General features: G+C 36.2%; 1 protein-coding gene across 2 annotated transcripts; it reads right to left on the bottom strand.

The window, feature by feature from the left end:
* Positions 1-3,415: 3,415 nt before the first annotated feature.
* On the bottom strand, positions 3,416-22,812 carry lonrf4 (LON peptidase N-terminal domain and ring finger 4). 2 transcript variants are annotated; one of them, XM_066716822.1, is made up of 13 exons: positions 22,360-22,812; positions 21,911-22,288; positions 17,861-17,979; positions 16,752-16,874; positions 16,302-16,460; positions 16,087-16,201; positions 12,940-13,033; positions 12,610-12,724; positions 10,509-10,630; positions 10,195-10,353; positions 9,870-10,032; positions 8,936-9,085; positions 3,416-8,736 (listed from the first exon to the last, which is right to left on the bottom strand). In XM_066716822.1, the coding sequence occupies exons 2-13, from the start codon at positions 22,206-22,208 to the stop codon at positions 8,587-8,589; spliced, it is 1,767 nt and encodes a 588-aa protein (XP_066572919.1). In that variant the 5' UTR covers positions 22,209-22,288; positions 22,360-22,812; the 3' UTR covers positions 3,416-8,586. The 2 variants fall into 2 exon arrangements, with proteins under 2 accessions (XP_066572919.1, XP_066572918.1); XM_066716821.1 differs by having other exon boundaries at positions 21,911-22,812.
* Between the last annotated feature and the right edge of the window lie 1,650 nt (positions 22,813-24,462).

The raw sequence follows: 24,462 nt of genomic DNA, 5'->3' as shown, positions 1-24,462 counted from the left end.
TGCTCCTTGAGCCCCAGGTGTCGAATTTCATTTTGTGATACTGTTAACCTGTTGTTAAATGTAAAGCCTGTTAAGATACAATTCTATTAATGCTGATAGTACTGTCATAAAGAATTACAATATGTACTTGCAGTCTCTAATGGGGGGGGGGGATATGGATATTCCTACAGGTACAGAAATATTGTTCTTTAGATAGAGTGGATGGCAGAATGGCATTAAAATTACACTGAAATTACAGTAAAGTCAACTAAGCATAAAGTATATGTACTACGCATAACATAAACAAAGCAGTCACTCATCCTTGAAGCCATCGTTCTACATGGAAAAGGCTTTCTCATACAACTGAAATGTAAGACAGGCCAAACAGCAAACACAATCAGCCATTTTTTGTTGTTTTAATGGCTCACATACACAATTCTCCAGTTACCTTTCTTGTGCTGCACTCGCCGAGTCATGAAAGGAACATCTACATTTCCTACAGACAAGCTGCCGCGGCAACAATAGACAAACAAGACAAGAAAGCAATACACATTCACATCTTGTCTCCTTTCTTCAGAGACAAATTAAAATTGATTTGTATCTGCCTTGGAATAGAAAGGCCAATTCCTAATTAATCCACAGATGCCTTGGAAGGAGGTAGAATAATTCTGGTCTAGTTATTACCATAGTATATAAACTCTCATAAGGGTGTAGTGAAATGCTGTCGATGTTATAACTTTGCTGAATATGGAGGTGGCATTTTAAATTGTAATTTTAAAACTAAAGGTAATCACAATATGGCTGATGTGAAGTTACCTTTAAATGTTACTACTGTTTTGTAATTACCCAACTGAAAACTCTGATAGGCAGCCATGCAACTGGTTGTAACTGGGTGGTAATGGTTCAATAAGAAAAGCACAGATGTTATAAACAAGAGTCCATTTTTTTCTTATGCATTTCATTAATAAAAAGATTGATCCAAGGATTTAATCTAGGCCACATCTGATTGACTTGTTCAATACCCCTACCTGGTCACATTGTGTATAAAGAAACAATCTTCAGATCTTTGTTGCTGGACATGTTGCCACATCACTTTGTGATTATTTTAAAAACATTCTTCCAGCAGGCACTGCCACCATCCAGTTACACTCTACTACATCAATACAGCTATAGATTAAATCACTTTCTTGAAACATGAAGTATTTTTTCTGCAAACACTCCTGATACAAAAGTGAATTGTAAACATTATATCTTCTCCGTATGAGGAGAATGAGTTATATTAATCCTCCTGTAAAGCAAAGATGTTAAAATCACAATATTTAGTGATTGCTGACTCATGGGTATTTACTGTATAAAAGACCTGTGTGGCACGAGTGCAGATGAAGCATGAGACTCTAACTCCTCTCTCTTTCAGTAATAAAGGCCTTTCCAATCTTCCTTAACTCCATTTGTGGCTTCTTATATCACTTCTATATGTGTACAGTCATATATGTTTGTGTACATTTTTATATACTTCTGAAATTGGTATTTTTTGTAAGCACAGAGCTCAATACCACACTGCCATCTACTGGACATGAGTAAATCAGCCATTCTATCTCGTGAAGATCTAGCACGATTTTTCAATGATTTTTAACTCTGTCTGTGCTTACTGCTGATGGGGTTTTAGTAGGGTCACGGGTTAGATCTTCTGCAGGAAGTGATTCCCCTGAGACAGAACATGACATTTCCAAAATGAGCAGGGCATTGAAGATGTTTTCTATTTTTTACTTTATATGTGAGACATCACAATTAAGATTAAATAATGGTTTAAAAAAAAAATTCCACCCAGAGCATCAGTCAACTTCTAATGGTATAAACATAAACACAAAAAATCTATTTGGATTGAGCTAGTTAAAGGCAGGAGTAAGTAACAAAATGACAGCTTTATTCATAATATTAAAAAAAAATATTTGAAAGGAATCTATTCAGAAAGTATTTTGAATAAATACATTTAATTGATTATGTTGTAGAATTTAAGATGAAAGTACCTTATAGCACTAAGTATCAAATTTATGATAGCCTACACAATAAGTAATTACCTATAAAGCAAAATAATTGTTTACTGCAATATAATTATATAATTTGCTTAAAATAAATCTTCAAGCTGACAGATTTCAGTCGTTTGAGAGGTTTTGGCTCAGAACAGGTGTACAGTACAGAGCAACAAAACAGTTATACGTAATTATAAGTGTCTGAATCTGACTGACAGAGGCTAAATTCTGGTGATCAACACCTCCCCAGGAGCAGATACAGCCGTGTAGGTTTACCAATTCACTGAATTCTTCCAGGTACAGTTAGGGTACCCTGTGTGATCATTATTCAAGACAGGAAACAAAGCACCAGTGAAATGTTGCTTGAGGTACTCATCACATACTTAATTGTGAATAAAAACACTTTGCCTGTCAGTCTGTCCCTCTGGCAAATGGAAAAATGAAACGTACAGGATACCAAAGAATATGTTTGCATCCTCTAGTGGCAAGAGATTCTAATGCCTCAACACAAAAACACAATGGTGATTTTTACTACCCTCATTTTATTGTAGTCATTGTTGTAATGGAGCTGGTAATGCAACATAAAATACTGGACTGCTCATGAGCACTCCATTGTGGATTTGTGAGAGTTATTTGTGATTGGCAGAGGGCTGTTGGGACAATGCTTTTCCCATTGTTGATATCTTGATTCATTTGTTTTCAGAATGTCTGTGCATAGTTTGTAGGCACTTAATGGTGCTGGAAGTGTGATTTTATTTCTTAAAACCTTTTCCAGGACATCTAATGAATAAGCCTGTGTTTTGGTTATGTCATCAATCTGGAAAGATCAGGTGTTGTGCTGAATTGATTAGCTCTTCCAACATTCTAACAATTGGAGAGCTCTGGCACTTTGGACTTCAATCAAAACTTTAGTTTGCCAAACCCTGACATCATTAGACACTCTGATGCATGATACAACAAGAAGCAATTTTAGTAATGAAGCAACAACTTGACTAATGATCAAAACTAAAGTATTAATGATGACATCTGCTTCTAAGTGGATACAGCAGGTACAAAATGCCTCTCAACAGCTGTCACAATTAATTTAAAAAAAATGTAAAAGTCTGTCTAGCAAATAACCTTGTTTTATTACATATCCGTTATCATTAGGTTCATATAAATATATTTATAAATAAATAAGAAGTATGTGTTAACTTTTAACTTGGCTAAACTACCCATTTGGTATTTATCTTAAAAGAAAACAGCTAGTGAAATTTTCTTCCATCCCGATTATTTATTTTGCTGAATATGTGACACTAATTTTTAAATGATTGTAATTTATACTGTACAAAACTGAAATGCCAGTACATTATTTGTACAGATTAGACTGAAAGAAATTGAATAGTAAGTAGAAAATACATATAAAATATGCTTGAAAACGTTTTATTAGATATTGTAAGTGAAAGTTTACATGGCCTTAAAGTGTTACGTGTAATGTGCAGAACACATACAACACATACCAGAGGTTTATACCTCAACAAAAGATGCAGACCTGAAGATATACATTGAAATAAATACATTCTTTCAAACACCAGGCAAACTTATTTCAGTTATTTTCTCACTTCAAAATTCATCATGTGAACATAACATAATCATCAATATTTAACATCCAATAACATGAAAGCACTTGAGCAAATACTAACTACAATATTTTCTACCTGATTTAATATGTAATATGAAGTTGGTCCAGGAAGTGTATTAAGCATAACAATGTTTACTTATATAACATATATTATTATTAAAAAATGTAATTCCAATGTACATCGAACAGAAAACATCCCTGAACATTAAAAAGACATGCAAATTTGAATTGCAGTGTGCAAAAATATATATCAAGAGAAGGGGTTTTAATCGTTTAGGGCCGACTAATCCATTATCAAATGTAATAAAAATAATTATTATCTCACTTTTCAGTGATTATTCCTAAAGTGCATGCATGCTATATGCTATTACTTCCCATTTAATGGTTTTCTATTTTATTTTTCCTGATAATTTTTATATTTATGGCAAGTGTGTCAATCTGATTAATCCAATCGATTAAATCCCCTGCCTTAAAGTATCCCTTTTCTGTAAATAAAATATGTTTCCACAAGACATTTCTTAATTTCCATGAGACATACATGTAAAATGCAAAAAATGCTTAGTGATTTATTTAAATAATTCTTCTTCTTAAGATGTTACACATGTAAACCAAAAAAAGTTTTAAAAAAATATGAAAAACAAAACTTTAATGCTCCAGTAATTTTGCCTGGTCTCTTGTAACTGAAATTATGCTCTTAATGCTATTATCAGTATTACTCAAGCACTATGTATTAACACATTTAGGTGTATATGTTCTGGTATTTAAGCATAAACAAGGTAGAGGTTATTATTAAGAGATTCAAGCTTAAAATATACTTATCTACAAAACCTATCCAATATTCACGAAACAAAATCATTTTGTTTTCACTAATGCTCTAGGCATTATTTTGACATGTAGCCCAAACCTCCATACATGTCTCCTCCTTGTTATTAAAAGGCATACAAAGTAAAACACTATTGTAAAGCATTAATACCCAACTGACATTAACTTGAATGACTCTAATGTATATGTACATTGTAGCATAACAGATTATTGCATGTGCCCTGGCAATTCTGTTTTGCTCAGATTTTAATAATGATTGTTTAAGGTGCCATTTGCTGAAACAGGTGCTTTTATTGTATACTAAAACTTCCTGTTGACATTTTTATAATAGACAAATTGGATGAAGCCAAAAGGAATCTTAGGTTTAGCTTTACATTTTCATACACAGAGAAAAAAAAGGTTACATTTCTCCAAGGAATTAATTTTAATTTTGTGATTATCTAATGATATTCCTGAATTCCTCTCTAGCATTATGAAATTACTGTCATCATGTATAGGATAGTGTTATAAACATTCCTAGTCCCCAGTACAATTATGTACCCATCTGCTACATAGCATCAATCAATAAAGTGTATTTTATTTGAAGCTATAAAAGGTTACTATTGATTGAAATAAAAGCTTTTTTTATTTAAGGTACTTATGGCATGGCTTTAGCTCCTGTAGCATGATGCAGAGATGCATTTCATCAAAGCATTGTAAACAAAACATCAAAATGTCATCGCTTTACAAATTCCATGTTGTACTTGAGTGACCTGTCACAGTATATTTGTGGTATTGTTTGTCACTCGAGTTATACCATGTTATTTAGATTTTGGAAAGTTTAATTTTTCCTCTTTGTGAATTTTAATACAATCTCTCAAGATTTATGTCATTTCATTGAATATAGTTTATCAAGCTTTGAAAATATAGCCATGTATCACTAGAGATTTGCTGAATGAATGCACTGAATGAAAATTGCTGGATGTAAACATGAAGGTAATTATTTTACTTTACATATTAATTTATTTTGTGTAGCCACAGTCATGGTGGGATAATTCATATTGTAAAATATCTTGTATATATTATTACAAACAACAACCAGAAGATTCCTTGCTATATCTATATTAATTATAGATAGTTTCCATCAGGACAACAACACTGAATTTCCATTTAAAATAGTAAGGAAATCAGTGTTTGAATTTGTCTTTAAGCAACTGTAGGAAAGTTGCACATCTTACTTTTGGGTCAACTACAGGGAAAATAAAGTCTTAGAATCCTACAGTATGTCTACTAAATACAGCTTTTGCACAATAAATCCAGGTGTATTTGTTAATGGATAAATTACTGTATTTTTAACCTCAGCTTTTGCCTCTTTAGAATATGCTAGGATATGGATGTTCAACAGGATTAATGAACATCAGTATGATTGAATTTTCTCTCATTGAAAAATTGTTATCATATTGTTCAGGCATTTGTAATTTAATAGAATATACACTCACCTAAAGGATTATTAGGAACACCTGTTCAATTTCTCATTAATGCAATTATCTAACCAACCAATCACATGGCAGTTGCTTCAATGCATTTAGGGGTGTGGTCCTGGTCAAGACAATCTCCTGAACTCCAAACTGAATGTCTGAATGGGAAAGAAAGGTGATTTAAGCAATTTTGAGCGTGGCATGGTTGTTGGTGCCAGACGGGCCGGTCTGAGTATTTCACAATCTGCTCAGTTACTGGGATTTTCACGCACAACCATTTCTAGGGTTTACAAAGAATGGTGTGAAAAGGGAAAAACATCCAGTATGCGGCAGTCCTGTGCCTTGTTGATGCTAGAGGTCAGAGGAGAATGGGCCGACTGATTGAAGCTGATAGAAGAGCAACTTTGACTGAAATAACCACTCGTTACAACCGAGGTATGCAGCAAAGCATTTGTGAAGCCACAACACGTACAACCTTGAGGCGGATGGGCTACAACAGCAGAAGACCCCACCGGGTACCACTCATCTCCACTACAAATAGGAAAAAGAGGCTACAATTTGCACAAGCTCACCAAAATTGGACAGTTGAAGACTGGAAAAATGTTGCCTGGTCTGATGAGTCTCCATTTCTGTTGAGACATTCAGATGGTAGAGTCAGAATTTGGCGTAAACAGAATGAGAACATGGATCCATCATGCCTTGTTACCACTGTGCAGGCTGCTGGTGGTGGTGTAATGGTGTGGGGGATGTTTTCTTGGCACACTTTAGGCCCCTTAGTGCCAATTGGGCATCGTTTAAATGCCACGGCCTACCTGAGCATTGTTTCTGACCATGTCCATCCTTTTATGACCACCATGTACCCATCCTCTGATGGCTACTTCCAGCAGGATAATGCACCATGTCACAAAGGTCGAATCATTTCAAATTGGTTTCTTGAACATGACAATGAGTTCACTGTACTAAACTGGCCCCCACAGTCACCAGATCTCAACCCAATAGAGCATCTTTGGGATGTGGTGGAACGGGAGCTTCGTGCCCTGGATGTGCATCCCACAAATCTCCATCAACTGCAAGATTGCTACCCTATCAATATGGGCCAACATTTCTAAAGAATGCTTTCAGCACCTTGTTGAATCAGTGCCACGCAGAATTAAGGCAGTTCTGAAGGCGAAAGGGGGTCAAACACAGTATTAGTATGGTGTTCCTAATAATACTTTAGGTGAGTGTACAATTAAGTGATAAAAAGTAAAGACAGTAAGATCTCTTTGCAGCTAAAATTTGGCAAAATAAGGTCTTATTCATGTAAAGAATATACATTAATTAAGTATTTTAAATACCATCTGAAAATGTATTATAAGTAGTAGTAGTAGTAATAATAACCACTGATGAAGAACGCATGAGAAAACAAGTATTTTCTAGATTTTCTAGGTTATTTCAGTTTCTTCTCAGATCTTTTTAATAGGGATACATATCTGCTATAACAGTTAATTGGATATTACAGTAGGGTCCTGTATTTTTACAATTAAATTGTATTATTTAGACAAATCTATCCATTCAAACAACCAAAGAAAATTGTTTAAAAAAATCTGTAGAAACATCTTAACTAAAACGTAAAAGGAATTAGCCAGCAACAGACAAATACACACAGGAAAGTGTTCTCAAATAAAACTGGTTATCTAATATGGTAATGACTTTAAAAGTTTGTTTGTTTTTTTAGTTTTCAGGAGTTTCATATTGTGTTTCTTAATGCAATCATACATATGGCACCTATTGTATAAACATCTCTGAACCCATTTCCCAGTATGAATTACATGCTTTTCACTTCGGTATTCCATGGAATGTGCTTCAGAAACATAAGGGGAAAAATACATATTTTAGTATTGTACCAAATATTAAGGCCTGGATCACCAAGGCAACCACATTAATGAAAAGATTAAAACCCAGAGTTCCCATGGCAATGCTATTTTAATTAAATAGTCTATTTACTAAACATATTCTATGAAGTGTGCTTGTTTGCTGTACCAATGTACATGCAAATTACCCTTTTACACTGAATTTTATTTGCATCAAGAAACTAGAATCTACAATAAGCTCTGAAACAACAATCAGTCTCACTTGTCTGTTCTGCTGATTTGTGGATAATAATAATATTTGGCCCAAAATCTGTTTTGCTGGGTATTGTATAAGAGATGGTTAAAAGTAAATTAGTATTGTACAACTTAAAGTTATTTTATGGATATTCAAACCTGGGGAAAGGTACTACTTTTTTTCACCTGTAAAACCTGACATGGCTGGGGAAACTCTGTCTGTAATCCAATATTCATTATTAGTTTCAGGATTTTCCAAATGCTTATCCTTTGTACAAAAAAAACAGCAGCTTTCATCTTTAAACATAAACATATATATATATATATATTTTTTTTTTTTAAAGGCCCTGGGGTTCTTGCCTAAACCCAGACTTCAAGAAAGTTACAAACTGAATGACCTCTCAGTGCCTTCCATATGAACAAAAGATTGGTGACACAACTGGTGATAATGAGGTGAATGTTATGTTATCAAAAGGTAACAAAAAATGTAGATAAACAATAAGGCTCCTAAATTTAAACCAAGCGTTCCGGAAGCAGCACTTCAGGTTAATAAAGGACTGTCTGCGTCCTCAGATACACACACCCTTGGCTTAGCTCTGTGAGAAGTACTCCAGAACAATGCGAATGTGCCCCAGCCTGTCCTTGAGGGATGTCAGGGACAGCACGGTGGTCTGGTAGGCAGGGTCCAGCTGCAGCACTGACAGCAGCCACCAACACCAGGAAGGCCCATTGGGGGAAGCCTGCAGAGGAGACGAGAGTGAATGTTACCATGCATGCATTTCTGAAATGATGTGTTGGGGATTTAAACTGCATTCAGGATGGAACTTGATCAATAATGAAATTAAACTGTTAGGCCTTGTCTAAAAATTATGACGCAGTTTTTCCACACATTTTATGTCATGAATAACCCCCAATAAAAATCAAGATTCAAAATGTAACCTGAATATCATCCTCCCTGTTGGGCATGGGGCCGTACTGCTTGCTGATCTGGTCCTGGATTCTATCATTCAGTCGGTGGTACCAGTCATGGGCTTGCTGGTAAATGCTGTCATGCATACACTGTACAAGCTCCAGCTCTGCTCCTTCCACCTGTGCCAAAACAGACAAACCTCAAAGGTTACTGACACCAAAAAAGTCCTTATACCAGTGCAGTGTGCACTCACTGCTTCTGACATGAGTAATTGGCTGGCATATTTTTCTCGAGTTGCATAACACAGCACAGTAGAGTTATGAAAACCTCGTTTGGTATTTGTTTTTTTGCATTTCTAATTCACATGGCAGTTATGTCTTCACTTAAATCCTATATATAAGGATAATAAGGTAAAGTATTGTGGGAAGTTTTGGCATGCACAGTAAATCTGAAATACTAACATGATTGTCGTTACAGTTCATAATCATACACAATATGAAAGATTGTACAGTGAACAAGAACAAGAACAAACCAAGCTATATGTTGAATGAAGAAAAAAATACAAAACAAACTTTAATTAAATACATGTGCTTCTGATTCACCTTCACCATCCCCTTTTAAAATCTTTGTGAAGGTGTTTCTGAAACAGATGTTTTGAAACATCAGGTCTGTAATAATTAATAATGATCCTGAAATAATACAATAAAAGTTCCCTTATAAATCTTCAAATAAGCATGTATTCTCTTTTAAGCATATTCCTTCAAGACACTAACATTTAGGAAAGACTCACAAATTGACATTATATAGTAAAGTTGAATTTAAGGACATTTTGGTATGAGCTGAGCCCCTGTAAAATTGCACTTAAACAGTTAAATAGACACAACCCCCCTCCAATACCTTTGTCATAACACAAATAAGTTGTGATGCTGGTATACTTTATTAGTAAATGACTGTAAAGCTTACTTTTTGATCTTCAATGTACTCTATATCTGCTGTATGGTAGCCATCTCTCTGGCCTCTTTTGAGGACTCGAAAGCGGCTCCCTCCTACTGTGTCGACGTAGGATCTGCCATCAGGAAGGAGATCCAAACCCAAGATCTCTAAAATACAACCATAGTCTGCAAACCTGAAGGAAACACAAAACAAAACAGAACACGCTTTTAGTACTTTAATTGTACTTTGATTTTATAAATTAAACATTTAAATCTTTAAATCAACCATGAGGTTTTGTCAGCTGTACTCCAACTGACTCCTTATAATGTTTAATGTAAAATGGAGTGAACGTTACCCTTTGCCATGTTCATAGGTGCACATGCCAAACTTCTTTGTGCCAATCTCCATACACCTGCGCATCATAAGCCGGTACCGGGGTTCAAATATGTGCAGAGGACAAGGAACTCCAGGGTAGGCCACCGTACACACAAAGATGGGAATATTCTTTGTTAAACTGAAAATGAAAAATATGTGATCTTTTAAAGTATCTTAATAAGAAACATAACTTCTAAAATTAGTCTTCCTGGCAAATTGCATTATATTGTAACGATATTATTCAAGCATAAACTTATTGACTTTTTTTGTGTATTGAGACAAAGCAATACTTACTTTGAAAGCTCAGCTATCTCAGCTTCATGAACTTGTTTCCTTTCCGCAAGCTGAAGAGGAAACAGCCTAGTCATAATACTCTCAATCAAAAAGGTATGGTTGTACTTCCTGCTTTTAAGGTACTGTAGAAAGAGAAGAGAAAGCATTCATGAAGAAAATAAATATACAGACGTGCTCAAATTTGTTGGTACCCTTAGAGCTCATTGAAATAATGCTTAATTCCTCCTGAACAGTGATGAAATTAAAAGCTATTGCATCATATATACTTGCATGCCTTTGGTAAGGCAGCACTGTGGAGTATTGGTTAGGGCTCTGTACTCATAACTGGCAGGGTGTGGGTTCGAATCCCGAGTGAGGCAGTGCTGTTGTACCCTTGAGCAAAGGTATTTCACTTAGATTGCTCCAGTAAAATGCCCAGCTGTATAAATGGGTAGAGATGTAAGTTGCCCTGGACAAGAGCGTCAGCTAAATAACAAAAATAATAATAATATGTCATAGAATAAAGCAAAGAAGCTATGAAGAGATGAATTATTGCTCATTCTAGAAAGGTATTCTAAAATGGTCTGGACACATTTGTTGGTACCCCTTAGAAAAGATCATCAATAATTGGATTATAGTGATATTCCAAACTAATTTGTTTCTTTAATTAGTATCGCACATGTCTCCAATCTTGTAATCAGTCATTCAACCTATTTACATGGAGGAAAGTAGTCATTGTGAACATGGACCAGAGAAAGCAAAGGACAGAGTTGTCTGAGGAGATCAGAAAGAAAATAATAGACAAGCATGGTATAGGTAAAGGCTACAAGACCATCTCCAAGCAGCTTGATGTTCCTGTGACAACAATTGCAAATATTATTAAGAGGTTCAAGGTCCATGGAACTGTTGCCAACCTCCCTTGGCGCGGCCGCAAGAGGAAAATCGACCCCGGATTGAAGAGAAGGATAGTGCGAATGGCAGAAAAAGAACCAAGGATAACTGCCAAATGATACAAGCTGAACTCCAAGGTGAAGGTACATCAGTTTCTGATTGCACCATTTGTCACTTTTTGAGTGAAAGTGGCCTCCATGGAAGAAGATCCAGGAGGACTCCACTTTTGAAAGAAAAACATAAAAAAGACAGACTGGAATTTGCTAAAATGCGTATTGACAAGCCACAACCCTTCTAGGAGAATGTCCTTTGGACAGATAAGTCAAAAATGAAGCTTTTTAGCAAATCACATCAGCTCTATTTTCACAGACGAAAAAAATGAAGCTATTGAAGAAAAGAACACCATACAGTGAAACAGGGAGGAGGCTCGGTTGTGTTTTGGGGCTGCTTTGCTGTGCCTGGCACAGGGTGCCTTGAATCTGTGCAGGGCACAATGAAATCTCAAGACATTCTGGAGCGAAACGTACAGCCCAGTGTCAGAAAGCTCTGTCTCAGTCGCAGGTCATGGGTCCTCCAACAGGATAATGACCCAAAACACACAGCTAGAAGCACCCAAGAATGGATAAGAACAAAACATTGGACTGTTCTGAAGTGGCCTTCTATGAGTCCTGATCTGAATCCTATCGAATATCTAAGGAAAGAGCTGAAACTTGCAGTCTGGAGAAGGCACCCGTCAAACCTGAGACAGCTGGAGCAGTTTGCTCAGGAGTAGTCGGCCAAACTACCTGTTAACAGATGCAGAAGTCTCATTGAGAGCGACAGAAAATGTTTGATTGCAGTGATTGCCTCTAAAGGTTGTGCAACAAAATATTAGGTTGAGGGTCCCATCATTTTTCTCCATGCCATTTTCATTGAATTATTTACAATATTATGTTGAAAAACAAAATCAAAAGCAAAGTCTGATTTATATTAAATATGGATTAAACAATGGTGGATGCCAATTACTTTTGTCAGTTTCAAGTTATTTCAGAGGAAATTGTGCATTCTTCGTTTTTTGTGGAGGGGTACCAACACATTTGAGCACGTCTGTAAATTTGATCAAATAAATTGTGCTTAAACTTTAAAACCTCATCATTCAAATAACAAGGTTTTGAGCCATGCTTTTTTTATATGTTATATTCTTATCATAATATAATAATAATTACAATTTACAAAATAGCAAGTACAATACCTCATGGAGTTGCTGCTTGCAGAGTGGACAGCGTAAATTGTGGTCCAGGCTTCGTTCAATGCAGTTCTTGCAAAAGGTATGTCCACAGGGTGTTGTTACAGGAACAAAGAATAATCTAAAAAAAATATGCAAAAGCTATTTAAAATGTTGCCTGCAACACTAAATTGACAGCATATATCTAATAATACCTAACAAAGTGTTTAATTTAAATATATAGTGTATCAGGTATACAAATATTAATTGTGAAGATTAGATTTCTAAACATGATCCTACAGAAAATCCTACTGCAAAGTTAATATGGTAGTACTTGACCCTTGAAAGTTTGCTTACCTAATACACAGGGGGCATTCAAATTCAGACACACTCAGGATACTAAGAGGAGAGTTCTGGGTCTGGTCGCAGCTCTCTGTAGTAACCGTGGCACCTATGTTTTCGAGACACAGTTGACTGTATTAGATTTGATCTTTATAAGAAAATCCATCATACACATTCATCAGTTTTGAAACGAATTGATGAACACAGGCTCACATAAATCATGTATATGTGTCTGCAAATATATTTGTGTGAGTACATATAGTACTGTGCAAAAGTTTCAGGCAGGTGTGAAAAAATTCTGCAAAGTAAGAATGCTTTCAAAAATAGACATGTTAATAGATTATATTTATCAATTAACTAAATTCAAAGTGAGTGAACAGAAGAAACATCTAAATCAGATCCATATTTGGTGTGACCACCCTTTGCCTTCAAAACAGCATCAGTTCTTCTAGGTACACTTGCACACAGTCAGGGATTTTGTAGGCATATAGCCAGGTGTATGATTAAACAATTATACCAGACAGGTGATAATGATCATCAATTCAATATGTAGGTTGAAACACAATCATTAACTGAAACAGAAACAGCTGTGTAGGAGGAATAAAACTGGGTGAGGAACAGCCAAACTCAGCTAACAAGGTGAGGTTGCTGAAGACTTTTACTGTCAAAAGTCATACACCATGGCAAGACTGAGCACAGCAACAAGACACAAGGTAGTTATACTGCATCAGCAAGGTCTCTCCCAGGCAGAAATTTCAGGGCAGACAGGGGTTTCCAGATGTGCTGTCCAAGCTCTTTTGAAGAAGCACAAAGAAATGGGCAACGTTGAGGACTGTAGACACAGTGGTCGTCCAAGGAAACTTACTGCAGCAGATGAAAGACGCATCATGCTTACTTCCCTTCACAATCGGAAGATGTCCAGCAGTACCATCAGCTCAGAATTGGCAAAAAACAGTGGGACCCTGGTACACCCATCTACTGTCCGGAGAAGTCTGGTTAGAAGTGGCCTGCATGGAAGATATGCAGCCAAAAAGCCATACCTCCGACGTGGAAACAAGGCCAAGCGACTCAACTATGCATGAAAACACAGGAAATGGGGTGCAGAAAAATGGCAGCAGGTGCTCTGAACTGATGAGTCAAAATTTGAAATGAAGGCAGTTTGTTTGCCGAAGGGCTGGAGAGCGGTACACAAATGAGTGTCTGCAGGCAACAGTGAAGCATGCTGGAGGTTCCTTGCAAATGGAGTTGGGGATTTGGTCAGAATTAATAGTCTCCTCAATGCTGAGAAGTACAGGCAGATACTTATCCATCATGCAATACCATTAGGGAGGCATCTGATTGGCCCCAAATGTATTCTGCAGCTTGACAATGACCCCAAACATACAGTGAAAGTCATTAAGAACTATCTTCAGTGTAAAGAAGAACAAGGAGTCCTGGAAGTGATGGTTTGGCCCCCACAGAGCCCTGATCTCAACATCATCCAGTCTGTCTGGGATTACATGAAGAGAGAGAAGCAACTGAGGTGCCTAAATCCACAGAAGAACTGTGGTTAGTTCTCCAAGATGTTTGGGCCAACTTACCTGCCGAGTTCCTTCAAAAACTGTGTGCAAGTGTACCTAGAAGAATTGATGCTGTTTTGAAGGCAAAGGGTGGTCACACCAAATATGGATTTGATGCAGATTCACTTTGCATTTTGTTAATGGATAAATATAATCTATTAACATGTCTATTTTTGAAAGCATTCTTACTTTACAGCATTTTTTCACACCTGCCTAAAACTTTTGCAAAGTAGTGTACACTCACCTAAAGGATTATTAGGAACACCATACTAATACTGTGTTTGACCCCCCTTTTCCTTCAGAACTGCCTTAATTCTACGTGGCATTGATTCAACAAGGTGCTGAAAGCATTCTTTAGAAATGTTGGCCCATATTGATAGGATAGCATCTTGCAGTTGATGGAGATTTGTGGGATGCACATCCAGGGCACGAAGCTCCCGTTCCACCACATCCCAAAGATGCTCTATTGGGTTGAGATCTGGTGACTGTGGGGGCCAGTTTAGTACAGTGAACTCATTGTCATGTTCAAGAAACCAATTTGAAATGATTCGACCTTTGTGACATGGTGCATTATCCTGCTGGAAGTAGCCATCAGAGGATGGGTACATGGTGGTCATAAAGGGATGGACATGGTCAGAAACAATGCTCAGGTAGGCCGTGGCATTTAAACGATGCCCAATTGGCACTAAGGGGCCTAAAGTGTGCCAAGAAAACATCCCCCACACCATTACACCACCACCAGCAGCCTGCACAGTGGTAACAAGGCATGATGGATCCATGTTCTCATTCTGTTTACGCCAAATTCTGACTCTACCATCTGAATGTCTCAACAGAAATCGAGACTCATCAGACCAGGCAACATTTTTCCAGTCTTCAACTGTCCAATTTTGGTGAGCTTGTGCAAATTGTAGCCTCTTTTTCCTATTTGTAGTGGAGATGAGTGGTACCTGGTGGGGTCTTCTGCTGTTGTAGCCCATCCGCCTCAAGGCTGTACGTGTTGTGGCTTCACAAATGCTTTGCTGCATACCTCGGTTGTAACGAGTGGTTATTTCAGTCAAAGTTGCTCTTCTATCAGCTTGAATCAGTCGGCCCATTCTCCTCTGACCTCTAGCATCAACAAGGCATTTTCGCCCACAGGACTGCCGCATACTGGATGTTTTTCCCTTTTCACACCATTCTTTGTAAACCCTAGAAATGGTTGTGCGTGAAAATCCCAGTAACTGAGCAGATTGTGAAATACTCAGACCGGCCCGTCTGGCACCAACAACCATGCCACGCTCAAAATTGCTTAAATCACCTTTCTTTCCCATTCAGACATTCAGTTTGGAGTTCAGGAGATTGTCTTGACCAGGACCACACCCCTAAATGCATTGAAGCAACTGCCATGTGATTGGTTGGTTAGATAATTGCATTAATGAGAAATTGAACAGGTGTTCCTAATAATCCTTTAGGTGAGTGTATATCTTACACTACTATGTATAGGAATGTAGAAATTTGGATCCGTTCTGGTTTGTATCAGATTAATTATAGCCTTTAGAAAGCTAAACTCCACAAACCACAGAAATTCTAATTCAGATATACTTAGCACTACTTTACAGCTCACCCTCGTTTTTCATCATTTGATCATCTGCTGCTTCTCTTCCTGGTAGAAAAGAGACCGCCTGACACAGACTGATGCAGCAATCAGCTTTCTTGGCTTGGTTTATTTCACACGGATTCTGTAAGGGAAAAGTGAGCAGGGAAAGATGTTCAAATCATATTTTCAGCTTGATTGATACCGGGAACGGACTGACAACTAGACCGGAAAGTTCAGCTGACCTGCTTGCTCTCCACTTCCAGGAGCTGGGCCAGATGAGTGCTTTCACTCACAGTGTTCATAGAGCTTGTTGCTGGGCTAGAGTTTCTCATATGGATTGAGACGACTTTGAGTAAGTCTTCAATATCCTCAGGAATGGGGACACCATCTGTGTTCAGTATCTGAAGATTGAAAAAATTAGGTGATTTGGTATATTAAAAGAAAACCATTATTAGAATACATCAATCAGCATTCTCCTTCAATTGTTTATTCTCTTTCTCTTTCTTATATCTAAATAATTAAATTATCCATCTTCAAAATACTAGTTGAATGATTTAAGATCTTTTCAAATACTTCTTGTATTTCTTCTTCTATTTTCAGTAGTATCATCACCCTTTTTTTTCTCAGTATCATGTCATTCTTTTGCCACTTAAATTAGAAGTTCATTAATTCAGGGAATGAAAAAAAATTACCTTCTGTATCTGTTGTTTGGCAGGAGCACATTCCAATTGTAGTCGGAGACAGTGATGATACTGAATCAAAGCCTCTGATTTTTGTCCCATTTCCACAAATACATTCCCTTTTCGAAAGTAACCCTAAACAGAAAAAAAGGAGAAACTAGGTGAATGATTTTATATAGAACACAAGAATGCACTTGTATTCGTACCATGAATGCTATGACATGCATTTTGTTTTAATTAATAGTAACAAATATATATATTAAAAAGGGTGTTTTACTTCAAGAATCCCTTTGCCTTTTCTCTCTGTTCCTATTCCAATCCTTGACAAGCCCAAAAGCATCTACATAACATTATTATACAAAACCAATTTAATGTGCCCTATGCCAGGTAATTCTTCTGGGATTATATAAGTATATGATAACGTTATCAACCTGAAGTATGGTTGACAACTTCAATTACATTCAAGGGTAAGATAGCTCTATCCTTATTGCTGCAGGCAAGGTAAATATCACATCTAAATAGAGCTCAATAAAGTCATCATCCATGAAGTACATGATTAATACATTACATGCTTTCTGCTTGTTTAACTCCTAAGAAAGAAAAAAAAAGTAATGATCTAATTAATCGCAGGAACGGTTTAAAAGAGTTAAAGATTTGTGGGTATTTGGGAGGGGGGTTTCTGTTTAAGGCAAGTATCCACTTTCCAAGGACAAATATGTGATTAGTCCACATCTAGTTAACTTAATCATGAATCAGATGAAACTATTATTTAAAAAAAAAAACACTTTGACAATGAATATTACATTAGGTAATGTGAAAAATAACTCAGTTTAGGGCAGCAGATATGTAGGTCTAGATGTTTGACTGTCAATCCACCAGTTTCTATAGAGCAGGTGTCAAACATTTGCACCCCCACTCTCTAATCTCTTTTCAAACAGGTGGAATCTTACCAGTTTCCACAATCTTTACATAGATCAATAAGTCATAATAATTGTTAAACTGTTTTAAAGGAAGGGTAGGAATATTGGGTTGATCTAATAACAGAGCTAATGTATTCCTTTGGATTTGCATTTTGCATTTGTGACAGTTCTTGAAAAGATAATTAGATGTTGTTTCCTCACCTCAGTCCACGTGGGCCGTGTTTTACATAATACATCCAGATCTTCCAGTACGTCAGTAAAGCACTGTAGTCCCATGTTGGCTTCTGCCCTTGACATTCGCAGACTGACATCATTAGGTGCTGTAGGAGGAGGAGGAGATTTCATTTAATAATTTTAGATGAGCAGTTCAAAGATTTTCTTCAGTACATAAAATCTATTGCAAAGAGACAAGCTGGTTTCTGTGGTCTATATGCCATCCCAGTCAGTCATGGTTCCTGTACAAAAACCCTCCCGTTTTACACTCCATTACCACTAGGGGGAGGCTTGTAAGGGTGATTTGATGAAAATGTAGACGTGCTACAAATTACAAAATGCCAAACTGTTCTGGCCAGTGGGGTATTTTAGTGCAGTAATAAATCAAATTACAGAATTTCCATTGTGATTTTCATGCAATATTGTGAGGGAAAACATATTTTGAGGTGAATTTCCTTTCAAATTAATTTGTGTATATATATATATTTTTTCTTCTCATTATTCAGAAGAAAATCAGTAAACTTACACACTAGAGTGTGATCTTATTAATGCAGATACAGCATGTCATAAATATACAACAGAACTGTAATATATTGCAAAGAGAAGGAAAACTCTTCTGGATATTTCACAATACTTAATGTCACTGTATTTTCTACATTGCAAAATAATAGTGAGATAATACATACAATTCTCTACAATGTAAAAAATGTTCAGGACAACAGAATTTTGCTTGCTGCATTCTCTTAATATACTGTTATGGTAAGCAAGCCATTCATTAATACAGAGTACAACCTTTAAGATTCAATTACATCTCTTTGAAAAAAAAAATCTTTAAAGGGGTACGACCTTAAATGTCCTCAGAAATTAGGAGTGTGCATGTCTTCTCTTGTATAACACACTTTCTGTTATTAGTCTATATTAACAAAGATTTTTCTTTCTATTCATTAAAAGCACATTTTCCTTAAAAAGTGGAAACAAGCTAAGATGGCAAGTTCCTCCCTCATACAGTGACATAACTTTCTAAACTAACAGTGGTTTTCCCATTCAGCAGGAAGTAGGCCTAATGGCAGCTGTCCAAAAGGAAATTTGCATTAGCATTCTGTTATTTTGTGATGCTTCAAAATAAAATAGAAACTCTATAGTAGACCACAAAAAAAGTTTGCATTACATAGTGCTACCAGATTATGTGGAGCAAAAAGAACCAATACAAATGCACCATGCCATTTTCTTCAGCACAGAACCAGTTCTTTACATAACGTAATCTGAGAGTGTGTTACACAAGAGAAGACATGCGCACTTCTCATTTCAGCCAGTGCACAAAGTACACAACACATTATTTATTAGAGTTTCTGCAAACTAAACACTTTCACTTACGAACTGTAACATTTTACACGTTCCCCGAATAGGTTTATATCACATTATTATAATTAAAATGTACACACAAATATATATATATATATATATATATGATTAACAGTCTGCTTAAGGAGTTAACAGTATATCACCACCATGAAGCAAGTCTGGACTGTCTCAGAAAATATTTACATAGTGAGATACACACACATGACACACACATACATTGCAAGAATTTATATATATATATATATATGTATGTGTGTAAATGTGAAAATATTTTATAGTGTGTTACTGAGATTTACCTAGAATAAAGGAAACACAAAGATGTGTAACTAAATTAGTATTTGTTTTATATAATTCAAATTGAACTAAACTATTTCAAAACAGATCAACTTTAACAGAAAATAAATCTAAAGTATAATATAAATATAAAGTATAATTCCTTTCTATACTATATATTAAAGTGAACATAAAGCACATAGGCTAAAGCACATACCACACAATTAGAGCACAGGGCTGTATCTGTGCAGGATACAAACTTTGGTTTAAATTAAGTGACATAACACAGCTGCTTAAGTCCCATTACTCAGAGTCTATCAGACTTAAAATAACTCGCATTGACCTGTCTAGGTTGAATGGCAAGTAAACTTACTATTTTTATCACCACCACCCATTACAACAACAATCTCCCTAAAGTCCTCAAATGAACCTTATCTAATTTCAAATTTGCATGAATAGAGTGGATTACATATAAAAAAAAATTCTTAGAAGCAGAACAATTGATGTACTGCATTTCAGTATCACTTCATGACTATGACCAAAGGCATATACTTGTTTCAGGGAATGCAAAGGTAGGGAAAGACAATTTTAAACTCAGCAAATACACATAAATAGTTGTTTTACTTTTTAAATATAATTATTTAAAGGAACAGTGGTGTGAAACCTTTCAGTTCATCAGACTGCTGAATGTATCATTTGGGTTTATACTGCTACTGAGGCTTGGCCATCAAAATGTTTTGTAACTCTGCACATGGGTAGAGCAGCTTGTATCAGAGGTAAGCAAGGTCACATTCTTTGGGCTGAAGCCTTATTCACCATTGCATCATAGCACCAGAGCAAGTGGTGCCAATGATAAACAGAACTTATAAAAGCAGAGAAAAGGTGTGTGTGAGCAAATGCTATCACCTAATGGCAGCACATGTCCCTAGTACACCATAGAAAACACATTTTATTGCACCCAGAAATTGTATTCATATGTTGAACAGGTATGTATAAATCTGAACTCATACACTGTATCATTTAGTTTTTAGATACACAAAGGATTGCCCTCATATAGTATATTTAAAATAGCCTCAGTATGTTTTACTCTAAACAGAAAAGTATTATCCTGGAAATTAAAACAAACCATAAAAGCTAATTAAGTGAACTTGTAATCATATCACTGGTAACACCATTTAGTGTGGAGGTAAGTAGGAAGTGTTTTTCAGAGTCCTGTAATTGAAATTGAAATCTAAAGAAAAAAAATGTGAATGGATTTATTGCATAAAAGAGCCACTCGACTAATACCTTAGAATATGAGTTCTTCTTTGAGTTCACATTAAAACTCTGTATATCACAAACAAGTAAAAGCTGTACTATCATAAAGCCATTGCTGATACTCGTTATTATTGTTACATTTCATAGCAGATGCCCTTATACAGTGTGATTTACAATTGTTACAATATATCATATTATTTTGACAGCAGTGTCCCCCATGTGAGACCTAGAGCTCCAGAGTCCAGAGCCCTGATCGGTATCCCTCACTACTTCTCATACAACATTATAGATTTTATAATACTTGCTCACATATATGAGTACTGGTATACCTTTAGGAGCTATGTAGGAACTTCCAGGTACTGTATCAAACACCATTGTGAGTTCTTGCTGTTCTTCCTGTTCTTTACCAGGAAGAAAAACTGACATCACATAACACCATGCCATGCCTATCTTTGCACTAATCTAAATACAAATATTAGTTTAATTTTACTTTTACTTTGTTCTATTCCTTTTGCTTCCTGAACCGATTATACAATGTATAATTCATATATTATTATTACTGGTTGTACTGGTGGTAATAGCAGTAGTATTTGAAAATTGTCTTTAACTTGTTTTTGTTGATGTTGTTGTTGTTGTTGTCATTGCTATTGTATTGGTGCATTTAACATATGATTAAACAAGATAATAGGAAACTATTTTGTCTATGTTTTTGTCATCAAATGTTTTTCTTATTATCTTTTAACACTGATAGTAATGGATGAAAACAAACAGAGTGGACTGTGAATTGAAATCAAAACACTTTTTTTTCCTTCTAATTATTTTTGTAACCCTCAGGAAACACACATATAATTCTCTTGAGAATTAGCATTGCTAACTGGAAAACAATAATGAATATATACGCTATAGGCTGCTATACATACACACACACACATTTTCATTTTTATGAGATCTACTCCCCAGGTTAATTTGAAAACAATGCTGGGAAGTGTGTGTCTACAATGCTATCACCATATTATATAGTGTGTTAAGCTAAATTGCATAATTGGGCGTGCTGTTATACAATGTCTTTTTTTAACTGGACACCTTGCGGGTTGCATAACTGTACTTCCCATTTTGTTACTTTATATATATTCAATAAAATCTTACCCAGTTCCAGTCCTTCGTCTGCAATCCGTAGAGCTGCTGTAAACTCGCAGTTTTTAAGTAAGTCCTGCAAATGGCACTTCAGTTTGGTCTCTTCTGGGTAGCATTTTTCAATGATACTAAACAGCACAACGTTATTTCTGACATGTTTCACGTCCCTTAGTTTTAACCTCTCTTTGCATATGTGGCACTTGGAAGGCAGACCCGTCCCCACGCATCTCTTGCAGAAGGAGTGGCCGCAGGACACGGTCACCGGCTCGAACAGCACAGCCTGGCACAGCGGGCAGGACAGGAGGTCCATGCCGCTCAGTGAGCTGCAGCTCCCGCAAACAGCTGGGACGGGTTCACGCAGAAGTGCAAATTCCGGGTTTCAGACGCAGACTGAAGAGAAAAAGCGACATGTATTTGCTGGTAACAAGTTTGTCACTACAATTTCAGCATAAACCACTTACATCCGTCCCAATGCGACGAGACTGATCTACATGGTGGAGGTGGTACAGTAGGAGCTGCCCAGACTGTTTCTTTGTTAAGATTCAAACAAAGGCATTGACATCCAGGCTCAAGTTCCTCGTCAACCCCAAAACAAGATATCCGTTTATCTTTGGTCTTTATTTTCTGATCTAGACCCCAAGTCCTTGGTCATTCATGCACACTGCTGTCTGTCAATCATAAACTTCGGGTGTTTTTTGTTTGAAATAGGTGGCATCTACGGGCAATGTGAATCACCAAAGCAAATCCAGCACATCGTTCCGGGCGCCGTTAGTGAGATCCAGTGAAACTGTAGCTAGCAAACGGTTTAAATGGAGTATTCTGCTGTTATTACCTGCAAAACAAAAATAAATCAACTACTTAGTTGGACTGCACCTGGACATTACATGCAGTGACATAAGGCTAGACTAGTGTATGACCCTATGACATTATATAAATAGAGACCACGTGATTGGCAGGGGCTGCTCCCATTGGCTGGCGGCTTGACGGGCCACCCTGTTGTGAAACAGCCCGAGCTTCGTTTCGTAACACAAGATGACTGAGAGAAAAAGCATCCCTTCGTCTTATGTGATCATCAAACTATATAATGTGCACGTTATGCAGTTTTCTTTTTCAATCTGATCTAACACGTTGATGGAAAACACTACAATCAGGATAGGAGTTTTCTTAAGCTTTGCTTCCCATAGATACGTACTGTAAATATGGCTAAATGTTCCAGTAACCTAGATATGTTATTTGCATATGCTTAGATGTTTCCTGCACTTTAAATTAATACAACGTGTCATTTGAGGTGTCAAATAAAAAAGATGTCCTAATTAACTGTCAAAAAGGTGAAAGTGTTAGCATTACGGATATTTAGGTGTCAGACAGAAAATGCAAGTGTATATTCCAGGTACTCTATGGCTGTACCTTATGGCAAGGGGTTACAAAACCAACCTGTTGATATTGGCAGCATCACATGGGAGACTAGTCACTCAGTAACTTTACAGGATATTGTTTTTGCAAATCTGAGTCATATGTTTCCATCAGAGGTCAGTCTGGAAAAGTAGCAATGATGTATCATTTCACAAGGGAATTGGTGTGTGGGGTGAGCAGCAGAACCTAGTGCCATTTCATTGCACTTTGCATTTAAAGGTTCTGTATCTAAATAGTGTACATATTTAGTACACATACATGTTTTTTTTATTATTATTCTTATGTGGAGTATATTTGCATAGTCGATTAAGCTGTGTAGATCAATGTGCTTTTGTGAGAGTGTTGTAATCAGTATTATATGCTGAGTGTTCGGCTTTATGGGTTAATAAGAATTCTGTGAGTCCCAGGATTTATTATAGCAAAAGCATCCTATCCAACAAAATTCAACTACGATTATTGAAATTAATGTTTTCCATATGTTATGTAACTGAATCATGTTTTATAAAATAAGTAATTTAATTTTAATTTGCTGTTATACCATCAGTGAAATCTATTATGTTTTCATAAAAGCTGCTAAGAGTTTTTTTTATTTTTCATTCCAGCTTTTGAAGTATAGATTTATGTTATTTGTTATGTATGACTATACATTAACACTGGATTCTAAATTGTTTCAGCAAATACTCTACTTGCCTTTATCTACTAGGTTTATTTAATTACTTTTAAAATTGTCAACCAACCAATTAAGGTATAAGAAAGTAAATATGCTTTCAAATATAATTGTTGTAATATTCATACATTTCTTTTTCTCAGCACTCAAAGCTGTTTTACAGGTTTCTCTCTTAATGCATTTCTTAGACTAAAGACAGTGAAAACATTCATATATTTATGAACCCTTGACATTTTAATAACAACAACAACAGCAAAAAAAAAAATGTTGTCAGTTAGTCCAATGCCTTGCATCCAACCCACAAGTAAATCATTCACCTGGATAATGTCTTGATACGTCATAAAACTAAAGTACACTTATACAACAGAATGCCTAGCCCACATTGTATAAGATTGAAAATGAATGTAAATTAACTCTTACTGCCTGGGAGTAAAAGCATAGATTTGCAGTTTCTCATTTCAGGTGGCTTAGATAAAGCATTTTT

Source organism: Amia ocellicauda, chromosome 11 (genome assembly GCF_036373705.1).
Source record: "Amia ocellicauda isolate fAmiCal2 chromosome 11, fAmiCal2.hap1, whole genome shotgun sequence".
Classification (NCBI taxonomy): domain Eukaryota; kingdom Metazoa; phylum Chordata; class Actinopteri; order Amiiformes; family Amiidae; genus Amia; species Amia ocellicauda.
This window is presented reverse-complemented; position numbering and strand designations above follow the sequence as displayed.